At 56.9% G+C, this 25,043-nt stretch overlaps 1 protein-coding gene across 1 annotated transcript; it reads right to left on the bottom strand.

The window, feature by feature from the left end:
* Positions 1 to 22,286, bottom strand: Exoc3l2 (exocyst complex component 3 like 2). Its single transcript, XM_046455691.2, has 12 exons — positions 22,171 to 22,286; positions 17,679 to 18,214; positions 14,450 to 15,080; positions 12,632 to 12,743; positions 11,630 to 11,731; positions 11,454 to 11,554; positions 11,157 to 11,267; positions 8,472 to 8,607; positions 5,169 to 5,291; positions 4,564 to 4,719; positions 3,621 to 3,742; positions 1 to 1,697 (listed from the first exon to the last, which is right to left on the bottom strand). The coding sequence occupies exons 2-12, from the start codon at positions 18,196 to 18,198 to the stop codon at positions 1,406 to 1,408; spliced, it is 2,406 nt and encodes an 801-aa protein (XP_046311647.1). The 5' UTR covers positions 18,199 to 18,214; positions 22,171 to 22,286; the 3' UTR covers positions 1 to 1,405.
* Between the last annotated feature and the right edge of the window lie 2,757 nt (positions 22,287 to 25,043).

The raw sequence follows: 25,043 nt of genomic DNA, 5'->3' as shown, positions 1-25,043 counted from the left end.
ACGGGTGCTGTGGAATATATTCGGCAATAAAAAGAAATGAAACCTTGTCAGACACAGTGGAGATCTCCTCTGATCCCAGTTCCTCAGGAGGCTGAGGCAGGAGGATCTCAAGTTCAAGGCCAGACCGGGCAACTCAGTGAGACTGTCTCACAACAAAGTTTTAGAAAGGACTGGTGATGTCTCTCAGTGGTAGAGCCCTTGCCTAACATTCGTGAAGCCCAGGATTCCAGTGCCAGTACACCCCCTTAAAAGTGTCACTTTTGGGGATGAAGTGAGGGGGGTAGATCTTCCGGACGTCTTACTTCAGCCTGGGCAAAGAGAGGTTAAATGATTTCCCAGGGAGGGACAGGAACCAGAGCCCAGAGAGGGGCAGCTTCCTGCCCACAGCTACACAGCCAGGAGGCTCCAAAAGTCTCAGTCTCCAGATCCCAGAGTTCAAACGTACGTGAGGTTCCAACCCCAGCCCCGGGGCTGACCCCTGGCCGTCTCCTCTTTCTGACTTCTCAGGGGAAAAAAAAATTAAAACAACACAGGCCCGGAAGCATCCATCATGAGCTGTCCATCTCGGGCCGGAGAGGCAGGGGTCAGCAGGGAGGTGACCTCCAGGCCTCCGTGGAGACCAGGATCCGGTGGGGCTGGGGGTAAGAGGCTGGAAGTTTTCCCACCCTGAGATTTTCCTGCATCAACCCAGGAGGGCGCCCTGGATGCCGCCGGCCCCACCCCCAACCTCCTTCCTCTCTTGAGGCAGCTTCCCGGCCAAGGATGGATGGGCGGGGAGGCCATGCCAAGGTGCACCCACCAGGACCAGAGTGGACAGGATGATGGTCCCTGCTCAGAGTGGCCAAGGGCTGGCCTCAGAGCCACACAGCCCAGGGACTTGGAGTAAATGGGTGGCCGGCAGCTGCGGTGGCCTCCCACAGCCTCCACTGCCCTGCGTGACAGCTGGACCCCAGCCTGGCCTTGGACGGGTGAGAAGCCTTGGCCCTGGGCCCTGCCCCCGTCCTTCCTCCGCCTCACTCAGGACTCAGCCCTTCCTAGTGTTAAATAGAAACCTCTTTATTCTAAGTATTGAACGTTCCTTAATACGTTGGATGGAGGCCAGACCTTGAGGTGAAGGGAAGGGGGGGCTGGGATATTTTTGTAGAGCCTTCCAGAACACCACCCTTACACAGGGCTGTGTGGGGAGGGAGCTCTGGCAACCAGTTCCTCGGCCTTGGGAAGGCCTTTGCTCCCTCTGGCCTCTGCTTCCCCTCGGTGGGAGAGTTTGGGGCTGGCGGAGGGGACCTCAAAGGCTCTTCCCATCCCAGGGCTCTGTGAGCCGGGCAGGGAGTCTCGGGCAGTGGCACAGGGGGATGGCGTCTCAGCAGCAAAGTGGGGGGCACTAAGGCCGAGGGCTGGGAGAGCCTCAGCGCTGGGCCCGGGGCCTCGACGGGGACAGAGGCCGAGGCCGCAGGGGCAGACAGGCCAGGCTGGGCCTGGCCAACCGGGACAGGGGGAGGCGGCCCACCGAGAGGGGGAGGCTGAGGCAGAAAGAAGGGCGGGGCACAGGGATGTCCGAGAAGAAGGCACGATCCCGAGGGGGCGACAGGGCTCCCCCCTCACAGAGTTCCAGGTCCCGGGCCACGGCCAGGATCTCCTGGCGCGTGGCAGTGTTGTGCAGTCCGCGAACGTCGAGGAGGGCCGCCACGTGCTTCCGCCTGTGGGTAGAGGAACGCACAGGGTCGCAGGGGTCCTGGCTCTGGACGCACATCCAGTCCACCTGCAAGACCCCACCTGAGTCCCTTCCAACACAGAATCTGGAGCCCCCTTGCCCTGTTTTCTGAAGAGTCTCCTTCCCCAGTCTTTCTCCGGCCAACCATTGCGAAATCCTCCCCTGTGAGCCCAGATGGACAGCACAATTTCAGAACATTCCTCTCCAAACCCAGCACAGGGGTCTTCCTGTTCACCCCAAGTCTCTGCTGCTGGTTAAAATTAACCTTCAGCCCCAATTTAGCTCAGCTCTCCTAAATTTCCATCCGGGTATCCTTGCAACTACTGGATCCTACAACAAACCCTGAGCTTCACCTTCAGGGTCCAACCAAATGGCTCCACAATCATCTCCTACGTCCAGCCCAGAACCGTCCACCACACTCCAGTCCTAGCTCTCACCTTCGTCTGAGGCCAGGACTGAAACCTTCATTCCAAACTCGACTCAACGGCTCTCTATTTGGATCACATTGTAGAACTTTCATTCCCAAATTTGAACCTAGAATGCTCATGGACCTTGTCTCCGGCCCCCACACCCATGCTCCACCAAAATTCCACTCCAGGACTAGAATTCACCTGGGGGACTCTCACTCCCATCAGAAGCCTCAAAATCAACTCTGTTCTGTAACATTCTTCCCTAAATCCTCCTTCCCCTCCGTTCCCCCCTCAATTCCGAATCACGGCCCCAAATGAATCTCTAGAGCCACCACATATTTCAATTCAAAACAGTGAGCCCAACACTCATTTCGAGAACTTTCACTTCGTGCAAATCTCTGAGGTTTCCACAGCTTGTACCTCTGACCCACCTCAGTGTCTTCATCTACCCACATCCTGAGTTTGCAATCCTTGCAGCTCCCAAACACAAATCCAAAATGTGTCTCAAGAACCTTCAGCCCCAGCCAAGCTCCAGAACATGGCTTTGAAACTAGTCCTCTCAGCCCAGCCTGTGAACTCTCAGATTTAGCTTCAGAATCAAGTTCGGATCCACTACCCAAGATTCAAGTTCAGAAACTCCAAACCTGGAGGAATGCCGGACCCCTTAGGGCTCCAGGCCTTCCTAAGGATGTGACCCCCCCCCCGCCCCCACTAGGGATCAGTTCCAGACTCCTCGTCCTCAACCTGGAACCCAAACCTGCTTATGCCTCACTCTGGTTTCTGTGGGGCTTGTCCCTCTGAGTGGAGAAGGTCTGGGGGCCAGAGCACTGTGAGCGCAGGTGCTGCCAGATTCAGGTCCCCTTTCCGCCTGCTAAGTGGGATATTTAGGAAACTGGAATTTCTGTGTGTAGCAGATGAGTTACGAACTGTAAATGGACCTCTTGCACAGTGGGCGCGCAGGATGCACATTTAGGACGGACATACAGACTCCGCAAACTGCCCAGAATAATGATGCCGACCAATTCCCCAAGAATTCTAAGAAAAACGGCACTATTATCCCTAGGGAGCAGATGAGGAAACTGAGGCTCAGAGAAGGTCACATAGGAAGGAAACGGCCCACCAGGATTTGGATGGCGCCTGCGCCTGCCACTGTCCCAGTGCGTGTGCGCCCGCGTGCCCGTGCCTGTCCCCGTGTCCCCCGCGGCTCCCCTGCCGGGCCGGCCCTTCCTGCCGCCCAGCGGCCCCGCGCCCCCCTGCCCTGGGCTTCCTGTGACCGCCTGTTTGTTTGCGAGTCCTGGTGGCGGTGGCGGCAGCGGCGGCAGCGGCAGGAGGAGGGAAATCGTATTAATAATGCCTTGGTTCCAGCAGGAAACGGCCGTCAGACACGCTCGCCGCCTCCCTCCCTCGCCCGGGGGGCAGGAAACGCAGGGACGGACGCCAAGGCCGCCAGAGACCGGCAGGCGGCGGGGCGGGAGCGCGGGCGGGCGGGCGGCGCTCACCTGATGTCTGGGTAGTCGCGCACCAGCACCCCCACCTCCACCTGGATGCTGGGCGTGTCTTCCAGCTGCAGGACTTCAGCCAGGTGCGGCACCACCGCGTCCAGCCACGAGGCCTGGGACTCCTGGGGGTGGTGGGCGTGCAGGGCTCACATCTCACTTCAGAGCCCCCTCCCAGAGCCACCCCTCCCAAGACGGAGCCGTCCCCTGCTCTGGCTTCTCCTGGCCTTGGTTTTTCCCATCTGTACAAAGGGTCAGAAGACGGGCGGGCTGGCCGGGGGTTATCTGGAACCTTCAGATATTTGAAGGACAATCCATACTGTAATCTATACCCGGTTTTGCAGATAATCGGGAGCTGTGCACATGACTCGAAATCTATTCCAAGTTTGCAAAATGTTGCCATTTGGGGAAAACTGGATAAAGGCTACAGGGAGTTCTGTGCGAGCTTTCTTACAACAAGTGCATGTGATTCCCCAATTATCTCAAAAAAGTTTCCAAAAAAAAAAAAAAAAAAAATTCCAAGGACTCCAGGCTAGAAACCAGAACAGTAGTTGACTGGGGACCTTCCAGTCCTGATGGCTACAAATGGGTTCAAAGAAGATTTGGTGGCTTAACATTCTTAGATTAGCTGTTAGGGTTCTGAGTTTCTGTCCCGTCCTCTTTGTGCTCATAATCATGGTTAACGTTCACTGGTGTCAAAGCTGCCAAGGGACTGCCCTAAGCCTTTCACAGGAATTAAGTGATCTAACCCTGCAACAACGGGTGGGGATCGTTATTTTATTCTGCACCTGAGGCCAGATCAGAGTCCCTGCAGCCGGAAAGCCCGGGTCTGCGCCAAGGTCACGGAACCGCGCGCTACGCCTCGCGGTCCGCCGAGAGTGGTCTTTGAGTCCTGGGAGGGACTCCAGGGAGCCAAGGGCAGCCCTGCTCCGGGGCCCCCACTCACCAACCGCCTGAACAGCCTCTGCAGCTGCGCCGCGTCCTCCCGGAGCCTCCCGGCCACGCGGCTGCGGGTCCGCGCCGAGCGACAGTGCAGGCGCCCGCGGAGCAGCGGCCGCACGTATTCGACCAGCGCCCGCCGGTGCAGCTCCGCCACCAGCGCCTGCGGGAGGCGGGAAGGAGGTGCGAGGGTGAGCCCCACCCGGCCGCCCCGCACCCCGCCAGGCCCAGGCTGCGGGACCCCCATCCCCACCGCCCGCGCCGGCTCCAGGAGCCCAGTCCTCGGGCGCCCAGTCCTAGCACTCAGCCCTCAAGCAGCCCTCCAGACCCCACCCGGCGGCCCTGTCCTACCCGATGATGCCCTCCCAGGCCCCTTAACAGTCCCCACAGCCCGCCTAGGGGCCCCGTCCCAGCATCTCCTCAATCCCCAAGTTCTACCTCCAAGAGCCCCACTCCGGCTGCACCGGACCCCCACACCCATTCCCAGGAGCCTCCCCTCCGGCCCCAGCAGGTGCCACCTCCCTGGCTCCGCGGAGGCACTCCCCACCTCCAGGGGGTCTCCCCCAGATCCTGGCTCCCCTCTCCCCCCCCTCCCCACCGCAGGCCGCACACCTGGTAGGGCTCATCCTGCATCCTGCGCAGTGCCAGGGCCTGAGCGCCCAGCGTGCCCACGATGCCATCCAGGGCCTCCGGGCTGCTCAGCCACTTCCGGCGCATCAGCTTGTTGAAGTATGGCTGGGTGGGACAGAGTTCAGGGAAGTCACCGCTCTCCTCCTCCCCCCTCCCTCTTTCCTCAGGAATATGATCTCTAACCCCCCCTCAGAGCTTAACCTAGGGTGTGGGGGTGTGGGGACACAGCAGGAGGAGGAGACAGGGGCTCACAGTCCAAAGGGGAGGCAGACTGGTCCCCAGACAATAAGAACCTAGAGCTGGCAGGGCCACAACTGGGGAACCAGGGGTTTAGGAAGCCTAGAGTCCATGGTGGGCCGACCCAGCATGTGAGTCAAGGAGGGCTGCCTGGAGGAGGAGGTCAGGCCCTGACTCTGGCCATGGTTAGAAGCACAAGAGGGAACTGTTCATTCAGAGGGAACAGCATGCTGTCAGAGCACCACAGAAAGGTCCCTGTGGCTGGCCAGACCATCGGCCCAGTTCTCCAGGTGCCCTCGACGGGAAACGGAGACCCTCGTTCAAAATCACCAAGAACTTTAAGGCAATGACAGCAGACCTTTAAGGAAGCTTGGACCTAAGTGTGTGTTGGGGACTGTGCGACCCTGGGGCCCACACTAGTGGCTTTTTCCAGGCTCGTGGCTGGGGATTGGAGAGAAGAGTCTAGGTGGCAGGGCTGGAGCACACAGGGCCGTGCCAACTTTCACACTAGGGAGCACTAGGGAGCCATGGCAGGTTCGGGACAGGGGAGAGGAGAGGGTTAGGTTTGTGCTTTGCCCAGATTAACGGGAGGAGGCAAGACTGGGCAGAGGCAGAAATTAGGGAGGAGGCTGAAGGGAAGCACGGAGGAGAAGAAGGAGGGAGAAACGAGGATCCAGGCGGCAGAATTCACAGGCGACAGTTAGTGACTCTGGGCCAGGAGAGAGGGAGTGTCTGGTGGGGCCTAGGGATGGTGGCAGTGGGTCTGTGCCTGAGATGGAGGCAGGGAGGCTCAGGGGACACAGGAGCCGTGAGATGCTGACATTCAGGTTGGTGTCCAGGCATCTGAAACAGGCCCCCATCCCGCGTGGCCCCCCACCCCCTTCCTCCCCTTCCTCCTGACAGCGGCCCAGTTTCCTGAACCTCCAAAATGGGGCCTATGGGCTTTGGTTGAAAACGCAGGGCGTGAGGTCACAGGGACACGGGCCCTGGCGGCCTTCCCAGGCTCCCCCTGCCAGAGGCACACAATACCCAGGGGTGCGCACTCACATGTGGGCCCATTCCCTCGTCACAGGCGTCACACACTCACACCAGCGCGTGGTCTGGCTTTGAGTCCATCTCTCCCAGTCTCTGTCTCTTCCCAGTGTCCCTCTGTCTCTGTCCCTCTGTCTCTCCAGTCACCCTCCTTCCCCTTCTCCTTCCCCTGTCTCCCTTAGTCTCATCCTCGCTCTGATTGATTGAGATCCAGGACTTGAGCCAGTGGCCCAGGCCCGGCCACTTGCTGTCCTCACTTTCCTGCTCCACACAGCAGGAGTGAGATGGGAATTTAAGGAGCAGGCCCTGTCCGTCTGCATCAGCACCGAGTGTGCTGGGGCCAGACGTCTGTATAAAATGACACTGTTAGCTGGGTGCCATGGCGCACACCTGTATTCCCAGTGGCTTGGGAGGCTGAGGCAGGAGGATTGTGAGTTCAAAGCCAGCCTCAGCAACTTAGTGAGGCCGTGAGCAACTCAGTGAGACCCTGTCTCTAAATAAAATATTAAAAAGGGCTGGGGATGTGGCTCAGTGGTTAAGCACCCCTGGGTCCAATCCCCAGTACCTCCAAAAAATGACACTGTTGGTTATGTTTGTTTAAAAAGGATTTCTCATCGTTGGGAGATACAGCCTAAAGTGTTGGTGGATGTGGGGGGATTTTAACAGAATTCAGTGGGGTGGGGCCAGGGAGGTGGCTCAGTGGTCAAGGACTTGAAGTGAGATGCCCCGGTTCAATCCCCAGCACCGCAAAAATAGTCAATCGATCAATTAATTAATTCAGGGGGAGAAAGGGACTCTGGATGAAACAAGATTGGCCAGGAGCAGACAGCGACTGGAGGTAGGCCACGGGTCTGAGGGGGTCATTCTGTCATTCTGTCTGCTCTGGCCATGCAGGTAGGTTTGACATTTTCCATAAGAAGGCATTTTAGAAAAATTCTCTGAATTCAGAGAACGCCCCTCAGGTGCTAATCATGAGTGTGAGGAAGCAGATTTTTTTAAAGGGCTGGGGCTGCCGCTCAGTGGTAGAGCCCCCTCCGAGCCCGCGCAGGCCCTGAAAAAAATACATAAATAAATACCAGCAAAGGACATAGCATGGTGGGTGGTGGTGAGGGCTTTGGGAGACAAATGTAGCAGGGAGTCGGGAGGGGGAGTCTCAGGGGTTCTGGATTTTTAAAGAGACGGGGTTCTCATCATGTTGTCCAGAACTCCTAGGCTCAAAGGAGCCTCCTGCCGCAGCTTCCTGAGTAGCTGGGACTCCAGGTGCGTGTCTGTGTGCCCCACTTAGAGGAGCTTCTGTTTTAAGTGGGGTGATCGGGGAAGGTCTCATTGAGAAGGTGACATTTGGGTCAAAAATTTTAAAAAAGGTGAGACAGGGAGCTACGGGGATATCAGAGGGAGAGCAAGCCAGGCAGAGGGAGTGACAGGTGCAAAGGCCCAGAGGCAGGGATGTGCCTGCTGTGGGCAGCAAGAGGCTGGCAGGGCCCCAGTGGAGCAAGGGAGGAGTGAGGTACAAGGTGACGAGGTCTGGGACACTGTGTGGGGCCCTGGGACCATGGAGGGGTTTGGCTTTTGCTCTGAGTGACTTGGGAGGCATGGGAGGCTCCTGGCAGAGGTCAGCTGTACCTGTAGTGAAGGCCACCTCCATGCACCTCCCCACTCAGTCTGGTGTTTGCTCCATGCACTCCCACACCTGGGGACCTAGCCCCTTGGGGCGGGCACAGGGACCCAGAGATGGACAAATGGGACTCCAGGGACCAGGAGAGCTGGGCATAGATTTGGGGGACCTCAGTGTCAAGGGTTCCACCCCAGCCCCCTCCTGCTGGTGGCTGTCTGTCCTGCCCCCGCCACATCCTCCCACCTCTTCCTTCCTGCACCCTCCTCTGCCCCCCAAACAGCGCAGGCATGGCCATCACCCCCACATCTGCCTGCTTCCCGAACACTGAGTCATGGGCTAAAGGGAGCTGCTGAGGGGGGGCTGCCTGCACTGGCACAGCCCCCAGCCCCTCGCCCACTCACCTGCAGCTCCTGGAACAGCATGTCAGCCAGAACGCGGTGGCACAGCCTGGTCACGCGGTCCAGGGAGCTGGCGGAGGCTTCCCGGGCAGGCTCGCTTTCAGGGGGCCCCACCCTGGCCAGGCGCTCGGCCAGAGCCCTGCAGAGATCAGTGAAGCCAAAAGTCAAGGAGCCCCGACATCTCGGCCCAACTACCTGCCCCAGTCTCCCCAAGGTGGGCCCTGTTTTATGGGGTGCATGAGTGACAGGTCAGATGGGGGGCTCTGGGAAGGTCTAAGGCCTGAGAAATGTCAGGGAATGCCTGGGGCTGGGGTGTCTGGAGGGTGTGCAATGTCTAGGGAATGGGGTGCTGAAGGACTCCGGGATGTTGGGCTGGGGGTGCAGAGGCCTGGGAGAACCTGAGGGATGTTTGGGAAACTGGGAATATCTAGAGGAGACTGGGGCGTTCTAGGCAGAGACTAGGGAATTTCAGGAAGCTGGGGACTATGTGGGGGCTGGGGGATGTTAGGAGACTAAGGGGTGTCTGGGGCTGAGGGTGTCAGGAGGCTGGGGACATCAAGGGTCTAGAGGACATGGGGGAATTAAAGAGGTGTCTCTAGGTCTCTGTTTCTCTTGGTGCTTTGTAAATGGGAGTGAAGAGGCCTCCATTCTGTCTGTGGTTCTAAACTTAGTCTGCAATTCTGAATTCTCCCTCTCATTTCTGTCACTGTCCCCTGGGCCCTCTCTGCAGATCTCCTTCTGGGAACATGGCTGCCCAGAGGTCCCGCGCTTACAGGGAATGACAAGCAAGCAGGGTTCTGCCCTGGAGCCGTGGAAACACATGTCCATCCACTGGGGATGATTAAACCGTGATGGTGTGGGCAAGCACAGAATGTGGTTCCGATATCAAAAAGGAACATGGTGACCTTTTTTCCCTTTGCAGTATAGGGATGGAACCCAGGGTGCTAGGCCAGTGCCCTACCATAGAACCCCTCCAAGCCCTGGAGCATGGGGACACTTTAAAGCATCAATGGGAAGATCCCCAAGCTGTTAGGAAGTATTCCCCGATCTGTGCGGTCAGCCCAGCGTGTCCACATGCTCCGCACCACGGATTCAACCAACCGTGGATGGAGAAGATTCAGAGAAAAAAAATGCACCCGTAACAAAACACGCAGACTTTTTCTTTCATCCTTCCCCAAACAATACAGCATAGCAGCTATTTAAACACAGTCACCATCGTATTAGGGATCATAAGTCATCCAGAGATGAGGTCAGGCAGCAGGGAAGAAGTTTGGAGGTTCTATGCAAACACTTCACTTTAAAAAAAAATCATTTTGGTATGAGGGATTGAACCCAGGGGTGCTCAACCTATGAGCCACATCCCCAGCCCTTTTTAAAAATATTTTTTAATTTAGAGACAGGGTCTTATTAAGTTGCTTAGGGCCTTGCTCAGTTGCTAAGGCTGGCTTTGATCTGGTGATCCTCTTGCCTCAGCCTCCCGAGCTGCTGGGGTTACAGGTGTGTGCCCCTGCACCCGGCCAACACTACACATTCTATATAGGAGACTGGAGTGTCCATGGATTTGGTATCCACGGAGGGGATGAAGGGGGCAGGGAGATGTCCTGAAACCAATCCCCACTATGGATACGGAGGAAAGACTTCATGAAACGGGGGGGGGGGAGCAGAAGGAAGGAGGAGGGGAGGAAGAGAATATACATGTATATAGTTAAATAGATTCACTTGTATTTGTATAAATATGTGTGCACATTCATATATACACTTATTTATACCTGTTACTGGTAAATATTTGAAATTCCCCCACAAAACACACACACACACACACAAATACTAGTTGTCCCCAAGTGGGGAGGAGGGGAGGCGAGAAGACTTATTATTTCATATATTTTCATGTGAATGTGTTACCATTTTTTTAGATGTTCATGCACCATTATTTCACTTATTTATTTATATACGGTGCTCAGAATCAAATCCAGGGCCTCACACATCACAGGCAAGTGCTCTACCACTGAGCCACAACCTCAGCCTCATGTGTCACCATTTTTTAAAAGTGCCATTGAAGAGCTGGAGGTACACAGCTCAGTGGTAGAGATGTGCCTAACAGGTACGGGGCCCTGGGTTCAATCCCTAGCACCAATAAATAAATCAATTTAATTAAATGCAATTTAAAACAAGTTAATAGTCAGGCATGGTGGCACACGCCTGTAATCCCAGCAATTTGAGAGGCTGAGGCAGGAGGATTGAAAGTCTCAGGCCAGCCTCAGCAACTTAGCAAGACTGTCTCAAAATAAAGAATAAAGAGGGCTGGGATGTGGCTCAGTGGTAGAGTGCCTGCTGAGCATATGAGTCCCTGGTTTCCATCCCCAGTACCAGGGAAGGGGCTGGAAGGAAGTTAATTTTTAAAAAAGCAAAATAAAAAGAAATATAGAAATACACGCAATTCTGGAGCCTTTGAGTCTGGCTTCTAGGTTATCTATTATCTTAATACTCCAGTATTCTGATCACACTCTATGATTCTAATTTGTGATCCTGTGTGTCATTTTTTTTTTTCTAGAACTCCCATACTGTAGGTTTCTCAGGTCCCATGTCCCCCTGGGTCAACCTTGTGATTCCCACCCAGGACCTGGACACTCCAAATCAGCTGTCACCCAGAAAGGCACCTCCACAGCCCGACACTGCGAGTGCTCTCACCTCAGTGGGGGCCCACAGTTGACCAGGGAGATGGTCCTGCTGATGTAGGTGTCAGAGGGCAGCTCCCGGATTCCTGGGTGCTCATGGAATCTCTCCACGCGCTGCTGGAAGCTGGGGGGAGAAGAAGGGGCAGTTGGCATGATAGATGGTGCCCAGTGCCGGGTCAGGGCCCCTGGCCCGAGCACTCAGCCTTTCAGTCTGCGACCCTAATCCCTCCCGGGCGCCTCTGCCCATCCTTACTCCTCCTCTCTAAGATCCCAGGTCCCGGCCCCGCCCCTCGGTCTGCAGACCCCCTACCTCTGCAGGAACTCTGCGAGCCCCCCCAGGCAGCAGTGTGCCATCCGCTCCCCAAATTCCTGGCTGATGCGGGGCGCTCGCTCCGTGTGCTCTTCCAGTAGCTGCGTGGGCCACAGGAGACAGGTGAGGTGGGGGCAGGCACAGCTGAAGGGCGCCCCTTCCCCTCCGCCGCCTACCTCACACACATCCTGGGCCAGGCTGCTGGACCAGTCCGCCGCGTCTGTCCAGTGCTCCTCATCTTCCTGCAGCACCCGAAGAAGGGCTGCCCGCGTCTGAGCCTGGAGGAGGAACACGGGAGGCAGGCGGGACGCAGGGGCCGCCTGTGGGTCTTTCTCTCTCTATCCACCAGGATCCCCTACCCCTGGAGCCCCAGGCGGTTCTGGATTTTACCTACCGACGACCCTAAGCTGAAGGTGATGCTGGGGAGAGAGACTGAACCAGAAAATCTATTTAACCCTTTCTGTTCCTAACGAAGTCTGTGGTTTGAAGCTTTTATACTGAGTCTGTGGGTTAAGCTTCCTCCATCTCATAGGGGGTCTATGTTTTCACTGTGTGAGGGAGCTAAAACTCTGCTCCCGGGTTCTGCCAATTAGTTCAAGATGCAGCCTCTTGAGATTCAAGAACTCCAAAGGCTTACGCATCTCTCCTTCTCTGGTCCAGTGGATTGTCTTCAATTCAATAAGCTAGCCATGTGATTCTGGACTCTAGACTCTGGGGTTACAAGGATCAGATTTCTGCGGCTGGGGAAAGATTAGCATCAGCCAAGAAGTCCCACTGTGGCCTGGCCAGGCCGGGTGGCTGGGGCTGTTATTAACTGCATTCACTATCAGCCCAGCCATGATAAAAAGATGTTTTGGTATTGCACAACATGTTTGCATTCCTGAGCTGATGTTCTGTGACAGCTTTCTCCTGATCTAAGATTTGAAGGGTCCAAGGTTATGGAACCTGTATAGACAGTCTCTTCTTCAGGGCTCTGGTGCTTGGCACAGAACATGGAACGGAAATGACCAGTGTGGGCTTGCATGTCTATGGCCTTTGACAGAAGCCAAAAGTTCACAAAGGGAAAGGGAGATGGAAATAGTGAATGGAGGAGGGGAGACCCCCCCTAAGCCCACTGTGACCCTTCCTCTCTACAGAGGAACTCCAGCCCCAAATCACCAATGCCAAGTCCCAGGTACCTTGACATCTGTGACACATTCATCCTCCAAACCACGAAGAGTGCCAGGGGAGAGAAGGGGGCCCAGCTCCCCATTCTCCAGGGCAACCATGTCCACCAGCCCTAGGACCTCCCTGGAAAGTGGGAGATAAGAGACAGGGAGATCTGTGAGAGGAGGGGCTGGGCAAAGGGACCCACCTGATGACCTCCCACTGAGTTTGGGACCCTGGGCCACTCCCTTCCTCCTTCAGGGCCAGCTTTGCTCATCCCTCAAAGGAAGTCCTTGCCCTGGCTCCAGATCTCTGAGTCAGCTCCCTGATGGATGGTGTCCGGGCAAGACTTACAGGGGTCAAGTCTAGGCTTGCTGATCTGACACGCAAGGCCTCTCCCAAGATCCACTTAGTCAGACAGAGGCTCCTTTCTGCCTCTGCTTCTAGGTTCTGCTTCTCTCCTGGCCTCAGGGGCTCCCCAGTCCAGCCCCCGTAGTCCTCCTCCTACTTCCCTGCATGCCTGGGCTGAGCAATATCACCACCGTCACCCCTACTCCAGCCTACCCGCACCTGACTTCTGCTCATTGCATCTGCATGAACAGAAAAACTATCTCCCCACGGGGTGGGGGTGGGGTGGCGTGATCCATGTCTCACTGCTCCTGGAAGCTTTCCAGACCCCCACCCTGCCTCCACCTCTCCAGATGGTCTGGGAGCATCCCTGACGGGGAGGAGAAATGGGGACGATAGGGTCAGTGCTGGTACCACTGCCCTCTCATTCTTCTGATGACAACTTCCCAAACCCCTCACTCACCAAGGTACAATTTGGGGTGGAAAACTCCCTCTCCGGGAGAGGATATGTGACCAAATGTAACTCATCACCAAATTCCATTCCCCCACCACAAGAAGGGTAAGATTAGGATGCAAAGGTCAGTGGTTATAAGATTCTAGGCCTGGGAGGGTCAACCATGTCCAGGTCTCAGCACCAAGAGTGGGTGAGGCTAAGGTGTGGGATTTGAAGGCTCACAAGGTGCTAAGAAAGAGCCATGAATTCCACAGTTCAAAGATAGGACGAGTTAACAGCCCTAAGATGGAAAGAGAGAGAGAGAGCAGCTAGAATTCTAAGGGCCAAAAGTAGTCAAGTTGAAGGTCAGTGCAGCCAAGGTTCTAGCCCTGGAACAGTCCAGGGTGCTAAAATTCTAGGGCAGGAAGTCTGAACAGCTAGGATTCTAGCTGTGTAGGTGTCATCCCTGCTACTTTTCTGGACTGGAAGAGTCCACCATGCTCAGTTATCAGGACTGACTGCTCAGCTATCAGGACTGCTATGTCAAGGTTGTGAGATTTGTGTGTGTGTGTGTGGTGCTGGGGATTGAACCCAGGGCCTTGGGCATGCTAGGCAAGCACTCTACCAAAGCAGCTATTTCCCCAGCCCAAGATTTTAGAATTGAAACAACCTTTGGTGTGAATAGGTTCTGGGTCAGGAAGTGTGGTGGGTGCCAAAGCCTAAGGACAGGATCGTCAATGTTACTAAGATTCTAGAAGCGTGTCCATGATGGGTCTGCGTCTGGAAGGATCAATGGTGCTAAGATCCCTAAGAGTGTAAGTGTCCATATTGTCCAGGGGCTGGGACTGGAATGCCGCTGAGGTTCTGGAACAGGAAGAATCCGTGGTGACAGCTAAGGTGAGAGGTGACAACGCTGAGATTCTAGGATTGTGCTGAGGCCTGAATAGTCAATGGTGCTATGGTGTCTGGTTCTAGGACTGAAGGGCTGGCGTTCCAAGGTCCCTAGGATCTCAGGAGGCCAGGGTGGGGCTGGGGCTCTGTGCGATCTTACAGCGGCGGTCCCGCTCACCTGGGGTACACCTGATTGTGCCAGTGCAGCAGGGCGTAGCGGTCCGCCAGTGGCAGCCTCCGGCGGGCGGAGGCCCCCAGCCACTCTGCCAATGCGCCGTGGTAGCCGCGCAGGTAGACGCCGAAAGCGCCCAGGCCGGTGGGGTAGGCGGGCGCCAGGCGGCCGCGCACCACGGCCATGTCCTCCAGCAGCCGCGCCCGCAGCGCCTCCAGCTGCCCGGCCAGGCCCCCGGGCGCCCCGGGCGCTGCCGCCTCCAGGCGCTCTCGCGCCGCACGGGCCACTGCCTCCGCCCAGCGGGCGCGCAGCTTGCGGGCCGCCCCGGGCCCCCGGCGCCCATCCGCCGCCTCCTCCTGCACCAGCACCTGGCCCAGCTGCGCCACCGCGCCCGCCCCGGCGCCCGCGCCGGGCCCGGGTCCCGCCAGCGTCTCGCGCACCAGCGCCCACAGCTCGCGCTGCAGGGCCTCGTACAGCAGCGCCACGTCCCGCGCTCGGCGGCCCCCGCTCGCGCCCTCCGCCACCGGCGGCCCTGGCGCGCCCCCCGACGACGCCAGCTCTTCCGCCTCCAGCTCCAAGATGTGCTCGTCGGCCCGCGCCAGCTCGCGCTGCTGGATCAAGCTCAGGATCTCCAGCACTGTGGGGAAGAGGGAGGTCAGGGCGCCCGCCCGAGGCCCGGCCCGGGGACCGATGGCTAGGAGAGGACGCAGGGATGGGTTCCGTGAAGGGGCAGGCGAAGGGCAAGGTGGGGGAGGAAGGGAAGAGAATTGGAGTGCGGGTGGGAGAAAGTGAGGACCAGGATGCAGGAGGAAGTCAAGAGAGGGTGGAGGGAAGATGGGGGTCCGGGGTGGGGGAGGGCAGGGGTGGAGGGCCGGGAGGTGAGGTGACAAGAGAGAGGGCCAGGGCACAGAGGAGGTAGGGGGCAGGAGCTTTGGAGGTGGGAGAGGAACCTGCCCACGGGATGTGGGGGCCAGAAGACTACAAGGTGTCAGATGAGGAAGAGGGTGGAAAGGAGGAGGGGGAGGCTGGGGGAGGGGGTGCGAGGGGAAGGGGCAGGGAAGAAGGGAAGGGTCTAGGGGTCAGGGGATCCAGAAGGGCTTCAGGCAGAGGGAAGCCAGAGGTTGGCGAGGGAAATGTGCATCAGGGCTGGAGGGAGGGATGGGAGCTGGGAAGGTGGGGAAATAGAGGAGGGTCCCGGAAGGTGGAGGGCTGAGCCAAGACACAAGCCAGGTGAGGGGTGCAAGATGGAGACCACCAGGGGGCGGGGGCAGAGCAGAGAGAGGGAGGAAGATGTGGGGACGGTAGATGGGGTCTTGGGGGGTTGGCATGGCTGTGGGGGTGAGCTGGCACTTTGGAAATGTTAGACTCGCCCGGGAAAAGGGAGTCCTGGGGTTGGGAGGCTCTGGCAAAGGCAGAGGGAGGGTCCCAGAGCCAGGAGTTACCCTGCACCTCCCCCTCCACTTCCTCCCTGGCAGAGAAACTATTTCCTGGCCAGCGCTATTTCTGCCCATCCGTTTCCAGAAGGCAGGGGCTCCAGTCACCCCCTCCTCACCTCCCTGCAGTGCCCTCCCAGTCCCCAGGGAGCAGGGGCTGAAATAGCCTCTGGCCAGGATGTGGAGGGCATCAGAGGACAGAAGGGGCTCTGGGAGGTCCCCAGCACAACAGCAGCATGGGCCTGGGGGGAGGGCTGGGAACAGGGCAGGGGCTCAATCAAGGTGGGACTGGGGACAGTGCTGGCGGCTGGAGGATGGAGTTTCCAAGATGGGAGGAGGATGGGGTTGGGATGAGCAAGCCCGGCATTGGGACCAGGTTAGGAATCTGCAGAGGGGAACAGGAAAGGAATCCAGAGTGGCACGGGGTGGGCTGGGACCCGAGTTGAGATTGGGGGCCGGGAATGTGGATGGAGTTGAATGAAGGTGGAGGGTGAGGGTGGGGTTTGGCTTTGGGAGTGGGGTGGGTGCAGAGGGTACTAAGGAGGTTGAGATTGGGGTTGGGGTTGAAATTGGGGGCTGGGGAAGGACTGGGTGGTACATGACTTAGTGAGGAGGGGTGGGAGGGAGTGGAGGGTGGGTGCTGAGCTGGGCCTGGGGCTAGGGGTCAGGAGTGAGACCAGTGGGGGAAGGACTGAAACCAAACATGGGGATGGGATTGGGGTGGGAGGGAGTGGAGGCCTGGGAGTGGGATGAGGTGGACCCACTCAGGGCTGTCAAGGTGTTGGGCAAAGAGATGACATTAAAGACGCGGTTTGAAGAGGGGGCACAGGCTCTGATCCAAAGTAGAGACCCCCGAGGGGGCTGCAGTGAGTGCCCGGTGGGTACAGAAAAGCACCCAGGAGGACCCTGAGGCCTGGCCTAGGGATGGGTTGACCGGACACAGGATGAGATGGGCTGGCGATAGGGATTAAGTGTGCCAGCCCTCCCCCTCCCACAAAAGACATCAAGCCTGGAACCCAGCACTCAAAATGTGACCTTCACTGGAAATCGGGTCTTTCCAGAGGTTATAGGGTCATAGCCCTTAATCCAACATGTCTTTATAAAAGGGGAAATTTAGACACAAAGACACCGAGAAGAGGGGAAGGGGAGGCTCCAGGCAGTATTTTTTGTTGTTTTAAGCCACCCAGTTTGTGGTACCTGGGAAAACCCATCCTGCGGGTGCTTAGATTTGGGTGGATCTAGTTAAGGGTGATGGTGGAGGTTAGGCAGGGTGAAGAGGTTGAAGGTCACGTCGGGACATGAGTTACCTAATTGAACTTGAAGGTGTGGATTGGGGATGGAGTTAGGATTGGGTTCAGAGTGGGATGGGAATGAGACGGGCCTGGGGACGGAGGAGGAGGCTGAGGTGGGGGCTGGGGTGGGGTGGGGATGGGAATGAGATGGAATCCAGGGGTCAGGGAGGGCCACGGGGTTGAAAGCAGATGCTGGAAATGACGGAAGGTTGAGTGAGGCTGGAGAGGGAACCGGGTGGAATAGGGGGTGGGGAGAGGATGGGACCCCAGTTGTGTTCAAGAATACTGGAGGGCTGGGGTGTGGCTCAGGTACAGCGCTTGCCTTGCATACCGGAGGCACTGGGTTCGAGCCTCAGCACCACATAAAAATAAATAAAAAAATAAAGATACTGTGCCCGTGTATAACTAAAAAGATAGTAAAAAAAAGAAAAAAGAATACTGGGGGTGGGGTTGGGTTTCACTTGGTGAGGGATGTGGGGGATGATGGAGGGTCAGGACCTCCCCACTCACCTGACAATGGCTCCTTCATCTTTGGGGGCTCTGGGACCTTGGGTGGGGGCTCAGGAGCAGCTTCCCCCGCTGGGACCACTCTCTCAGCCAGGGATGCCCGCCGAGGCTTGGGCCCACGCCCCAGGCGCAGGAAGGCCAGTCTCCGGGCAGCCTCCCCAGGCCCCTCCTCGTCACCATGGGCCCGTGTCCCCTGCAGCCGGGCCAGGAGGCCAAAGTCTGCTGAACTCCTTCGGAGCCCCGGGGGCAGCACGCGGCCCAGGAACGAGCGCGGTGGCCCATCCCCAGGACTGCCTGCCCGTCGGCCCTGGGCCCAGCCCAGCCGGAAAGGGGACAGGCCTGCCAGCTTCTCCAGGGTGGCGCGGCGGTGACAAGATGTTCCATTGGGCAGAGTCCCCAGCTCCCCAGATTCTTCTTCCAGCCCCGGAATGTCCTCAAAGGGGTTCCGAGAGGACCTCAGGGGCAGGGTCCCTGCCCGGGGCACCTTAGGGTCTGCCACCCCTAGGCTCTTCAGGATGGGCATTTTGACAGGCGGGTACCTGGGAAAAAGAATGACCAGGGATAGTGATGACCACTTTGGCACATGGATGTGCCAAGCACGTTGTGGGAGGCCTGATCTGAGCTCTTAGTACCCACTGAACCTCATTGGGGGGGTGGCACGTAGGATTCCATGATCCTGCAGGGGGCAGTCTCTCCAGGCTGCACAGCCGGGCACCTGTGCCTAGGCCCCTTTGCCACTTCCCCTGTTCACCTGGGGCCCTGTACCCTCTGCCTCCCTTGTCCCTCCAGCAAACACTTCCTAGTAAAATCCAGAATCCTCAGGGACAAAAGGAGATCGGTGGTTGGAAGGGGCTGGGGAGAGGGGCTGGGAGTGCCCGCCAAGGGGTATAGGGTTTCCTTGTGGGACATGAACGTGGCCGGAACTACAGAGGTGGCCAGTGTGCTAAATGCCACTGAATTGCACACTTTACATTGGTGGATTTGGTTTTGTGTATTTGAAAAAAAGTAAAACAACCAAACCCCTCACTAGATCTATGGACCCCTCCTGTGCAGGTGTTGGGGACACAGTGGTCACTAAGGCAGACCTGGTCCCTGTCCCTGCAGGGCTCACAGCTTCCTGAATCCTGCCCGTTCCATCTCCAAGTGTCTCTCTCCAGTCGTGGGTGTCTCAGGTCTGTCCCTCTCCCTTCCGTGGTCCCTGCCCAGCCGAGCCCTGCCCACAGTCTGCCCCAGATCCTCCCTGGTCTCTGGCCTCTAGTCCTGACATCTCCTAGACCCCTCCCCGGCTCCCGACCCTTCCATGGCTCCCCAGTGCCTGAAGACAAAGCTCAGGCCCGTCCCCACAGCCGGTGGTCTCCCCATTGCTGTCCTCCCCTCCTGACTTGGGACTCCCTGGGTGTCAGCCCTGCCGCTCGTCTACACGGAAGCCGGGCCTCAAGCTTCGGACTCGGTTTCCCTGCCCCACTCCTCCAGGACACCTTCCCCCATCCCGAGGCTGGGTCAGAACCCCTCAGGGCTCCCAGAACCCCTCAGGGCTCCCTCATGCCAGCCCTGCCCCCCCCCACCCCCGTCATCACCGTTTGGGGACACATCTGTTTCCCCACTGGACTGGAGCCCTGGGAGGCCAGGGCTGTGGCGGTCTCAGTCACTACTGCGGTCCCAGTGCCAAGCACTGGGCGGGCACTCGGGGAATGGGTGCTAGCAGGAAGCAGAGGAAGGAGGAGGCAGACTGTCCCTTCCTCGGGTGACGGGTCCTTCTGGAAGAGGTCAGTAGGGAACAGGCCACAGGGACTCGGGGAGACTCAGAAGAGCACTCTTTAAAATGATGAAATAGGGCTGGGCTGCAGCTCAGAGGAGGCGCTTGCCCAGCAAGTGTGAGCCCTGGGGTCCATTCCCAGCACTCGTGAAATGACCAACTAACTGAATTAATAAATGAATTTTTTCAAATGACAAAGTAGTCTGACCATTCAGAAAAGTGTAGAAAACAAACTTAAAACACCCCTGTGCCTGTGCTCCCAGCCACATCTAATGCAACCCTTTGTTCTCTTTGCTTCAGGGTTTTTAGTGGTGGCCCATGCCTATAATCCCAGCCGCTCAGGAGGCTGAGGCAGGAGGATCCCAAGTTCAAAGCCAGCCTCAGCAACTAAGTGGGGCCCTAAGAAACTCAGCGAGACCCTGTCTCTAAATAAAAAATAAAAAGGGCTGAGGATGTGGCTCAGTGGTTTAGCGCCCCTGGGCTCAATCGTGGGTACCAAAAAAGTTTCCTCACAGATGCAGTGAGTGTGTGTATGGGGGGACAAGTACACAGCCACTCCCTGACCCCTCTCCTGGGTCCCCCTCCATCTAGTCCTTCTCCCAAGGAAGTGGAAAGGTGCTGTCCCTCCATCAGGTAGACTTGGATCTCCTGCCCCATGCATTCAGAAATAATGTCTTGCCTCACATAGTTTCAGCCGCTTTAAATTACACACTTGTATCTTGCAACTTAATGGAGTTTTGTTGCTGCTGTTTTGTTGAGATGGGGTCTCACTTGACTGGACTGGCCTCAAAGTCCTGGGGTCACTAGTCCTCTGGTCTAAGCCTCCCAAGTAGCTGTGACTCCAGTCATGGGTCACCCTGCCCAGCTGATTTTTTTGTGGGATTTACTCACGTCCACCATTTATTTTAAGAGCTGTATGATGTTCCATTGTGTCACTATGACGAGACGCAGTTAAATAAAGCATCAGACGTTCACCGGTTCTCATATTGCTGACCTGTAGTTTTTGTTTTGTTTTGTACTGGGACTGAACCCAGGGGCTTTTACCATACACTGGGCCCATTTCATTATTTTTTTATTTTGTTTTTCATCAGGGCCTAATTAAGTTGCTTACATCCTCAATAAGTTGTTGAGGCTGGCTTTGAACTTGAGATACTCCCACCTCAGCCTCCCAAGCTGCTGGTAGTACAGGCGGGCGCCACCACATGTGGCCCAAGGGTTGTTTTTAATGGTCACAGGGTTCTGTGCACGTGAGGGACAGGGTCAGCATAGTGCAGCGTGCACAGATGCATGAGCGGCCAGGTGCTGGGGTCCTGATGGGCTGGGCTGGGCACAGAGTACCTCTATCTGTAGTGACCCCTCCTTCCCACATTTCAGTCTCTGGACTTCAGCTTGTGCTTCTTAACCTCTCTGTTTCTAGAAACACCTTTAGTCTCCATAGTCCCCTGCCCCCAGGGTGGGCAGTCATCATGGCAACCCCTTGCTGGGAGCCCCCCGTGTCTGCGTGCACTCAACGCCACCCCCCAAGTACAGCACTGTTCCCAGGTGCTGATTTCTCTCATCTTCCACACTGGCTTCCGCATGCCTCGTCCATCATCCCCCCAAACTGCCTCCCACATCTCTGCAAACTGTCTCCACCCCTCACCCCCATGAGAGCAGGCTCCACTAAGGTCAATGTTGCCCACACTAGCTTTTTTGTTGGTACCAAGGATTGAACTCAGGGGCGCTCAACCCTGAGCCACATCCCAGCCCTATTTTGTATTTATTTAGGGACAGAGACTGACTGAGTTGCTTAGTGCCTCGCTTTTGCTGAGGCTGGCTTTAAACTCGTGATCCTCCTGCCTCAGCCTCCTGAGCTGCTGGGATTATAGGCGTGGGCCATCACGCCTGACCCAAACTAGCTTTGACACTCCCCGGCCAGCTCCTATATCCCCCCAGACTGAATCCAGTACCCCCCCCCCAAATTATTTCCAACACTCCCCAAACACAGCATCAAGGCTTGCCCCCAACGGGTCCTGACTGTCCCCTTCCTGGCTCCAGCCTCTGCAAGCTGGCTCCCGACATCCTGCCCTCTCCAGTGCCCTGTCGCCTCCAGTGCCGGGGCCCCTGACTCACTTCCGAGGCATCCCGCAAGCAAGCCCCCTGCCTCCCGGCTGGCTCCCCTGCAGGATGTCTCGGCCACCAGAGCTTCCCTCTTTGGGCCCCTCCTCCTCTTCCTCGCTGCCCCCAATCCTCCACAGCAACCCTCACCTCTGTTTGCAGATTCCGCCACTATCTAGTCCCCAGCATCTACATTGGAGCGCTGTCCTCACAGGTCACATGTCCCCAAGCCCGAAGCCCATGATACCACCCCAATCTAATCCTCGCCCAAACACAATCTCATCTTCAGCGTCTCCAATCCTGGCCGATGCTGTGTCCCATCTCGGGAGATGCCGTGCCTTCCCGGCCTCAGTTTTCCCATCTGCATTCAGAGCACATCTGACCCAGGGTCTCGTCTGGCCTCCAGCAGTGGGTTGGGGCTCTCCAAGGCCCCCGGAGCCCCCAAGGCCTCGGGCGAGCTTCCTCCTGCCCGTCTCCTCTGCCCTCCCCCTGGCACCCACCAGCGCCAGGCCACTCTTGGCCCCCAGCCCCTTCTTGGTTCAAGGTGCAGGTTGCAGTGGCCACCAGTCCAGCCCACCTCTGGGCTGTGCTTCTTCTCTGAAGGGACCCCAGGGTGTGTCCCCCTCCCTGCTGCACACTCACCTCTGTCCTCGGTGCCTGTCTCTGTGTCCCCACTGCTGTCCTGTCCCCAGGCTACTTGGGCCAGGGCTGCTGAGAGCTTAGATCTGGGGGGGGTGGCTTGGAGGAGGACAATTTCCTGTCAGGAAACCCCTCCCTCTCTGGGGCCAGGGGCGGGAAGGACTCATTATCTGTCTGCCCTTTTAGACAGGCTGCGGTTGGCCTGGGAAGGACAGGCCCACAGCCGTCCCCACCCTCACCGCCCCCCCTGCCCCAGGCCGGAATCCACCCGCCCCCTGCCTGTTCTTCACGCCTCCCGAGGTGACAACACCATCCTGGGCACCCCAGGGAGACACCCCGCCCTGGACTGGAGCCCAAAACCTCTTTCCAGCCCAAGCAAAGCCTGAGGCCTTGGACAGAGAAGCCGGTGGGCATTTCCAGAGGAGCCCCCCACGCTCTGGGGTCTCCCGTTGTGAGGTGAAGACTGGGAGGAAGCCCTGTTGGTCTGGTGGGTGCTGGGCCTGGGGGGGTTATTGCTTTGCCCAGGAAACTGCCCGGCCCCCACCTTCGCCGTCTTCCTAGTCTCAGTTCCAGACTCCCCGCTGCCCAGCCCCTCTCCGCCAGGCCCCGGCTGATCTGTGGCTCCTGAAGCCATCAGATGTGCCTGCCTTGCTTCTCCTGCTCCAGTGTCAACGTGGCAAAGCAGACTCAGTCCACCGTGCTCATGGTCCACAGTAGGCACTAGATAAAGACCTGTTCGCGAACGCAGAATGCACCTGTTGTGGGACACACTGGGATTGAGGTCGGAGGTGGTTCTGGGGATGCTCCTCCTGCCAGGGAGCTGGTGGTGGACACGGCGGCAGGAAGTGTGTGGTTAGGTCTGAGATGGGAGGGGGTAGGGTTGGATGTGGGGGTCAGGTGTTTTTTTTGTTGTTGTTGTTCAGGGGATTGAACCTCAAGTACTTAACCACTGAGTCACATTCCCAGCCTTTAAAAAGTATATATTTTATTAGAGTTGCTTAGGGCCTCCTTAAGTTGCTGAGGCTTGCTTTGAACTCCAGTTGAGGATCAGCCTCCCGAGCCACCAGGATTACAGGCGTGGGCCACTGCACCCAGCTAGGGTCTTTTCCTGTGTGTGTGTGTGTGGGGGGGGCTGCTGGGGATGGAACCTGGGGTCTCCTGCAGGCCAGGCAAGCTCTCTACCACCAAGAGCAGGCCAAGGCTGTTTCTAGGTTTAGTCAGTGTTCACCCTGGAACAAGTGTTCACTGGCCGGGGTGAGGTTGTGGTTGCAGATGGTCAGCAGTTCTTCTCTGAGCTCAGTGGACACTGAGGCTAGGGAAAGTGGGTCAGGGGTTAAGATTCCAAGGTCTGAAGGTCCCACTCCAAGGACAATAGTCTGTGGGGGAAGGGCTGGTTGGGTGGTGGAGCAGGAGGGGAAGGAGCAGGCCTCGCCGGCCCCCCCCCCCCCGCACTGTCCGGCAGCCTCTGCAGGAGGTCCTGGGTCACCAGTGGCCCATCATGGGCTGTGACCACTGTCAGATCTCCTGCCCCCTCTTTTTTAATTTTAAAATTTGTTTCAACTCTATACTCACATAGCACAAAATTTGCCCTTTGCAACATACAATTCGGTGGGTTTTAGTTTATTCACAAGGAAGCTGCAAGCATCACCATTAATTCCAGAACATTCCCATCATTCCCCAAGGAATCCTGTACCCATTACAGGCACTCCCAGCCCTCTTTCCCCTCAACCCTTGACAACCACTAGGATTTGTCTAAGAATTTGTCTATTTTGTACATTTCTTATGAATGGAATCATTTTGGATCTGACTTCTTTCACTAAACATATGTTTTCAAGGTTCATATACTTTGTAGCCTTTATCTGTGCAGGCCTCACTTTTCCCCATCTTGGAAATGGGGTGGGAACAGTTCTGAGGAATGGGGCACAGGGGTGGGCCCCAAAGTGTGTCCTGCAGGTGTGGGGAGGCATGTGCTGCCCCCGTGTGGTCCACGGGAGGACTGCAGCTGTCTGGGCTAGGACTGGGAAGGGCTTGGGGGAGGTGGGTGGTGTCTGACCCCCTTATTCCACCCCAGGATCCCACTCCTCACCCCACAGAGCTTTGGGATCACTAAGCTTCTAGAACCCATCCTGAACTCTCCCCCACCGCCTTTGCCTCTATCTTTAATACTCCTTAGGCTTCACGTGCTGAATTCTGATAATAATGAAGTTCTAATCCAGCTCCCGGGAAGCACTTGACTTTAGATATTCTCCTGGATTGGTTGCACACTGCAGTTGCTGCTGTTATTATCCGGAAACAAGAAACCATCGTGGTTAAAAGCACAAGTTCTGGAGTTGGGAGACAGCTGGGTTCCAATCCCAGTCCTACCACTCACTGCCCGTCAGTTTCTGCATGTGATTTGTCTTCCTGGGACCTCTGTTTCCTCATCTACAAATGGGTTGATAGAGTTGACCTCTACCCCATGGGGTGGCAGAAAGGGTCAAGTGCTCAGGCCTGGCATGGGAGAGGTCTCCATGATCTACAGGGATGAAGATCTCAACCAGAGACATGCTGGGAAATCTTCAATGACCAACTTGCTGGGGGGAGGAGGAGGAGGATTTGTATGTAACACTTGGCAATTTCCATTATGTAAGAATCCCCACTACTAATTTCAAGCTACCAAGGTCAGCCCCAGAAAGCATTTTTGGGAAGAGATACATAGTAGCCCACTCCCACACAGCAGCTTCATCAAACAGCTACAATAGGTAAAGAACCACAGGATCATAGAATATGGGAAAACGGAGCAAAATAATTAGAATGTATGAGTGTATATTACCTTTGTTTTTAATATAATTTATTTAATTGCATGTTTGCATAATTTAATGTTTAATAATGGCCAT

This window comes from Marmota monax, unplaced genomic scaffold, assembly GCF_021218885.2.
Source record: "Marmota monax isolate L192 unplaced genomic scaffold, Marmota_monax_Labrador192_F-V1.1 WCK01_AAM20220418_F8-fsc00149, whole genome shotgun sequence".
Lineage (NCBI taxonomy): Eukaryota > Metazoa > Chordata > Mammalia > Rodentia > Sciuridae > Marmota > Marmota monax.
Note: the sequence above shows the minus strand (reverse complement) of the source record. Positions and strands in the feature narration are given on the sequence as shown.

Coding starts and splice junctions, on each gene's coding strand:
- Exoc3l2 (XM_046455691.2), bottom strand. CDS start 18,198: ATGCCCATCCTGAAGAGCCTAGGGGTGGCAGACCCTAAGGTGCCCCGG. Junction 11,732..12,631: donor AATGTGTCACAGATGTCAAG/GTACCTGGGACT, acceptor TTCCTCCTCCAG/GCTCAGACGCGGGCAGCCCT. Junction 11,555..11,629: donor TGGCCCAGGATGTGTGTGAG/GTAGGCGGCGGA, acceptor TGGCCCACGCAG/CTACTGGAAGAGCACACGGA.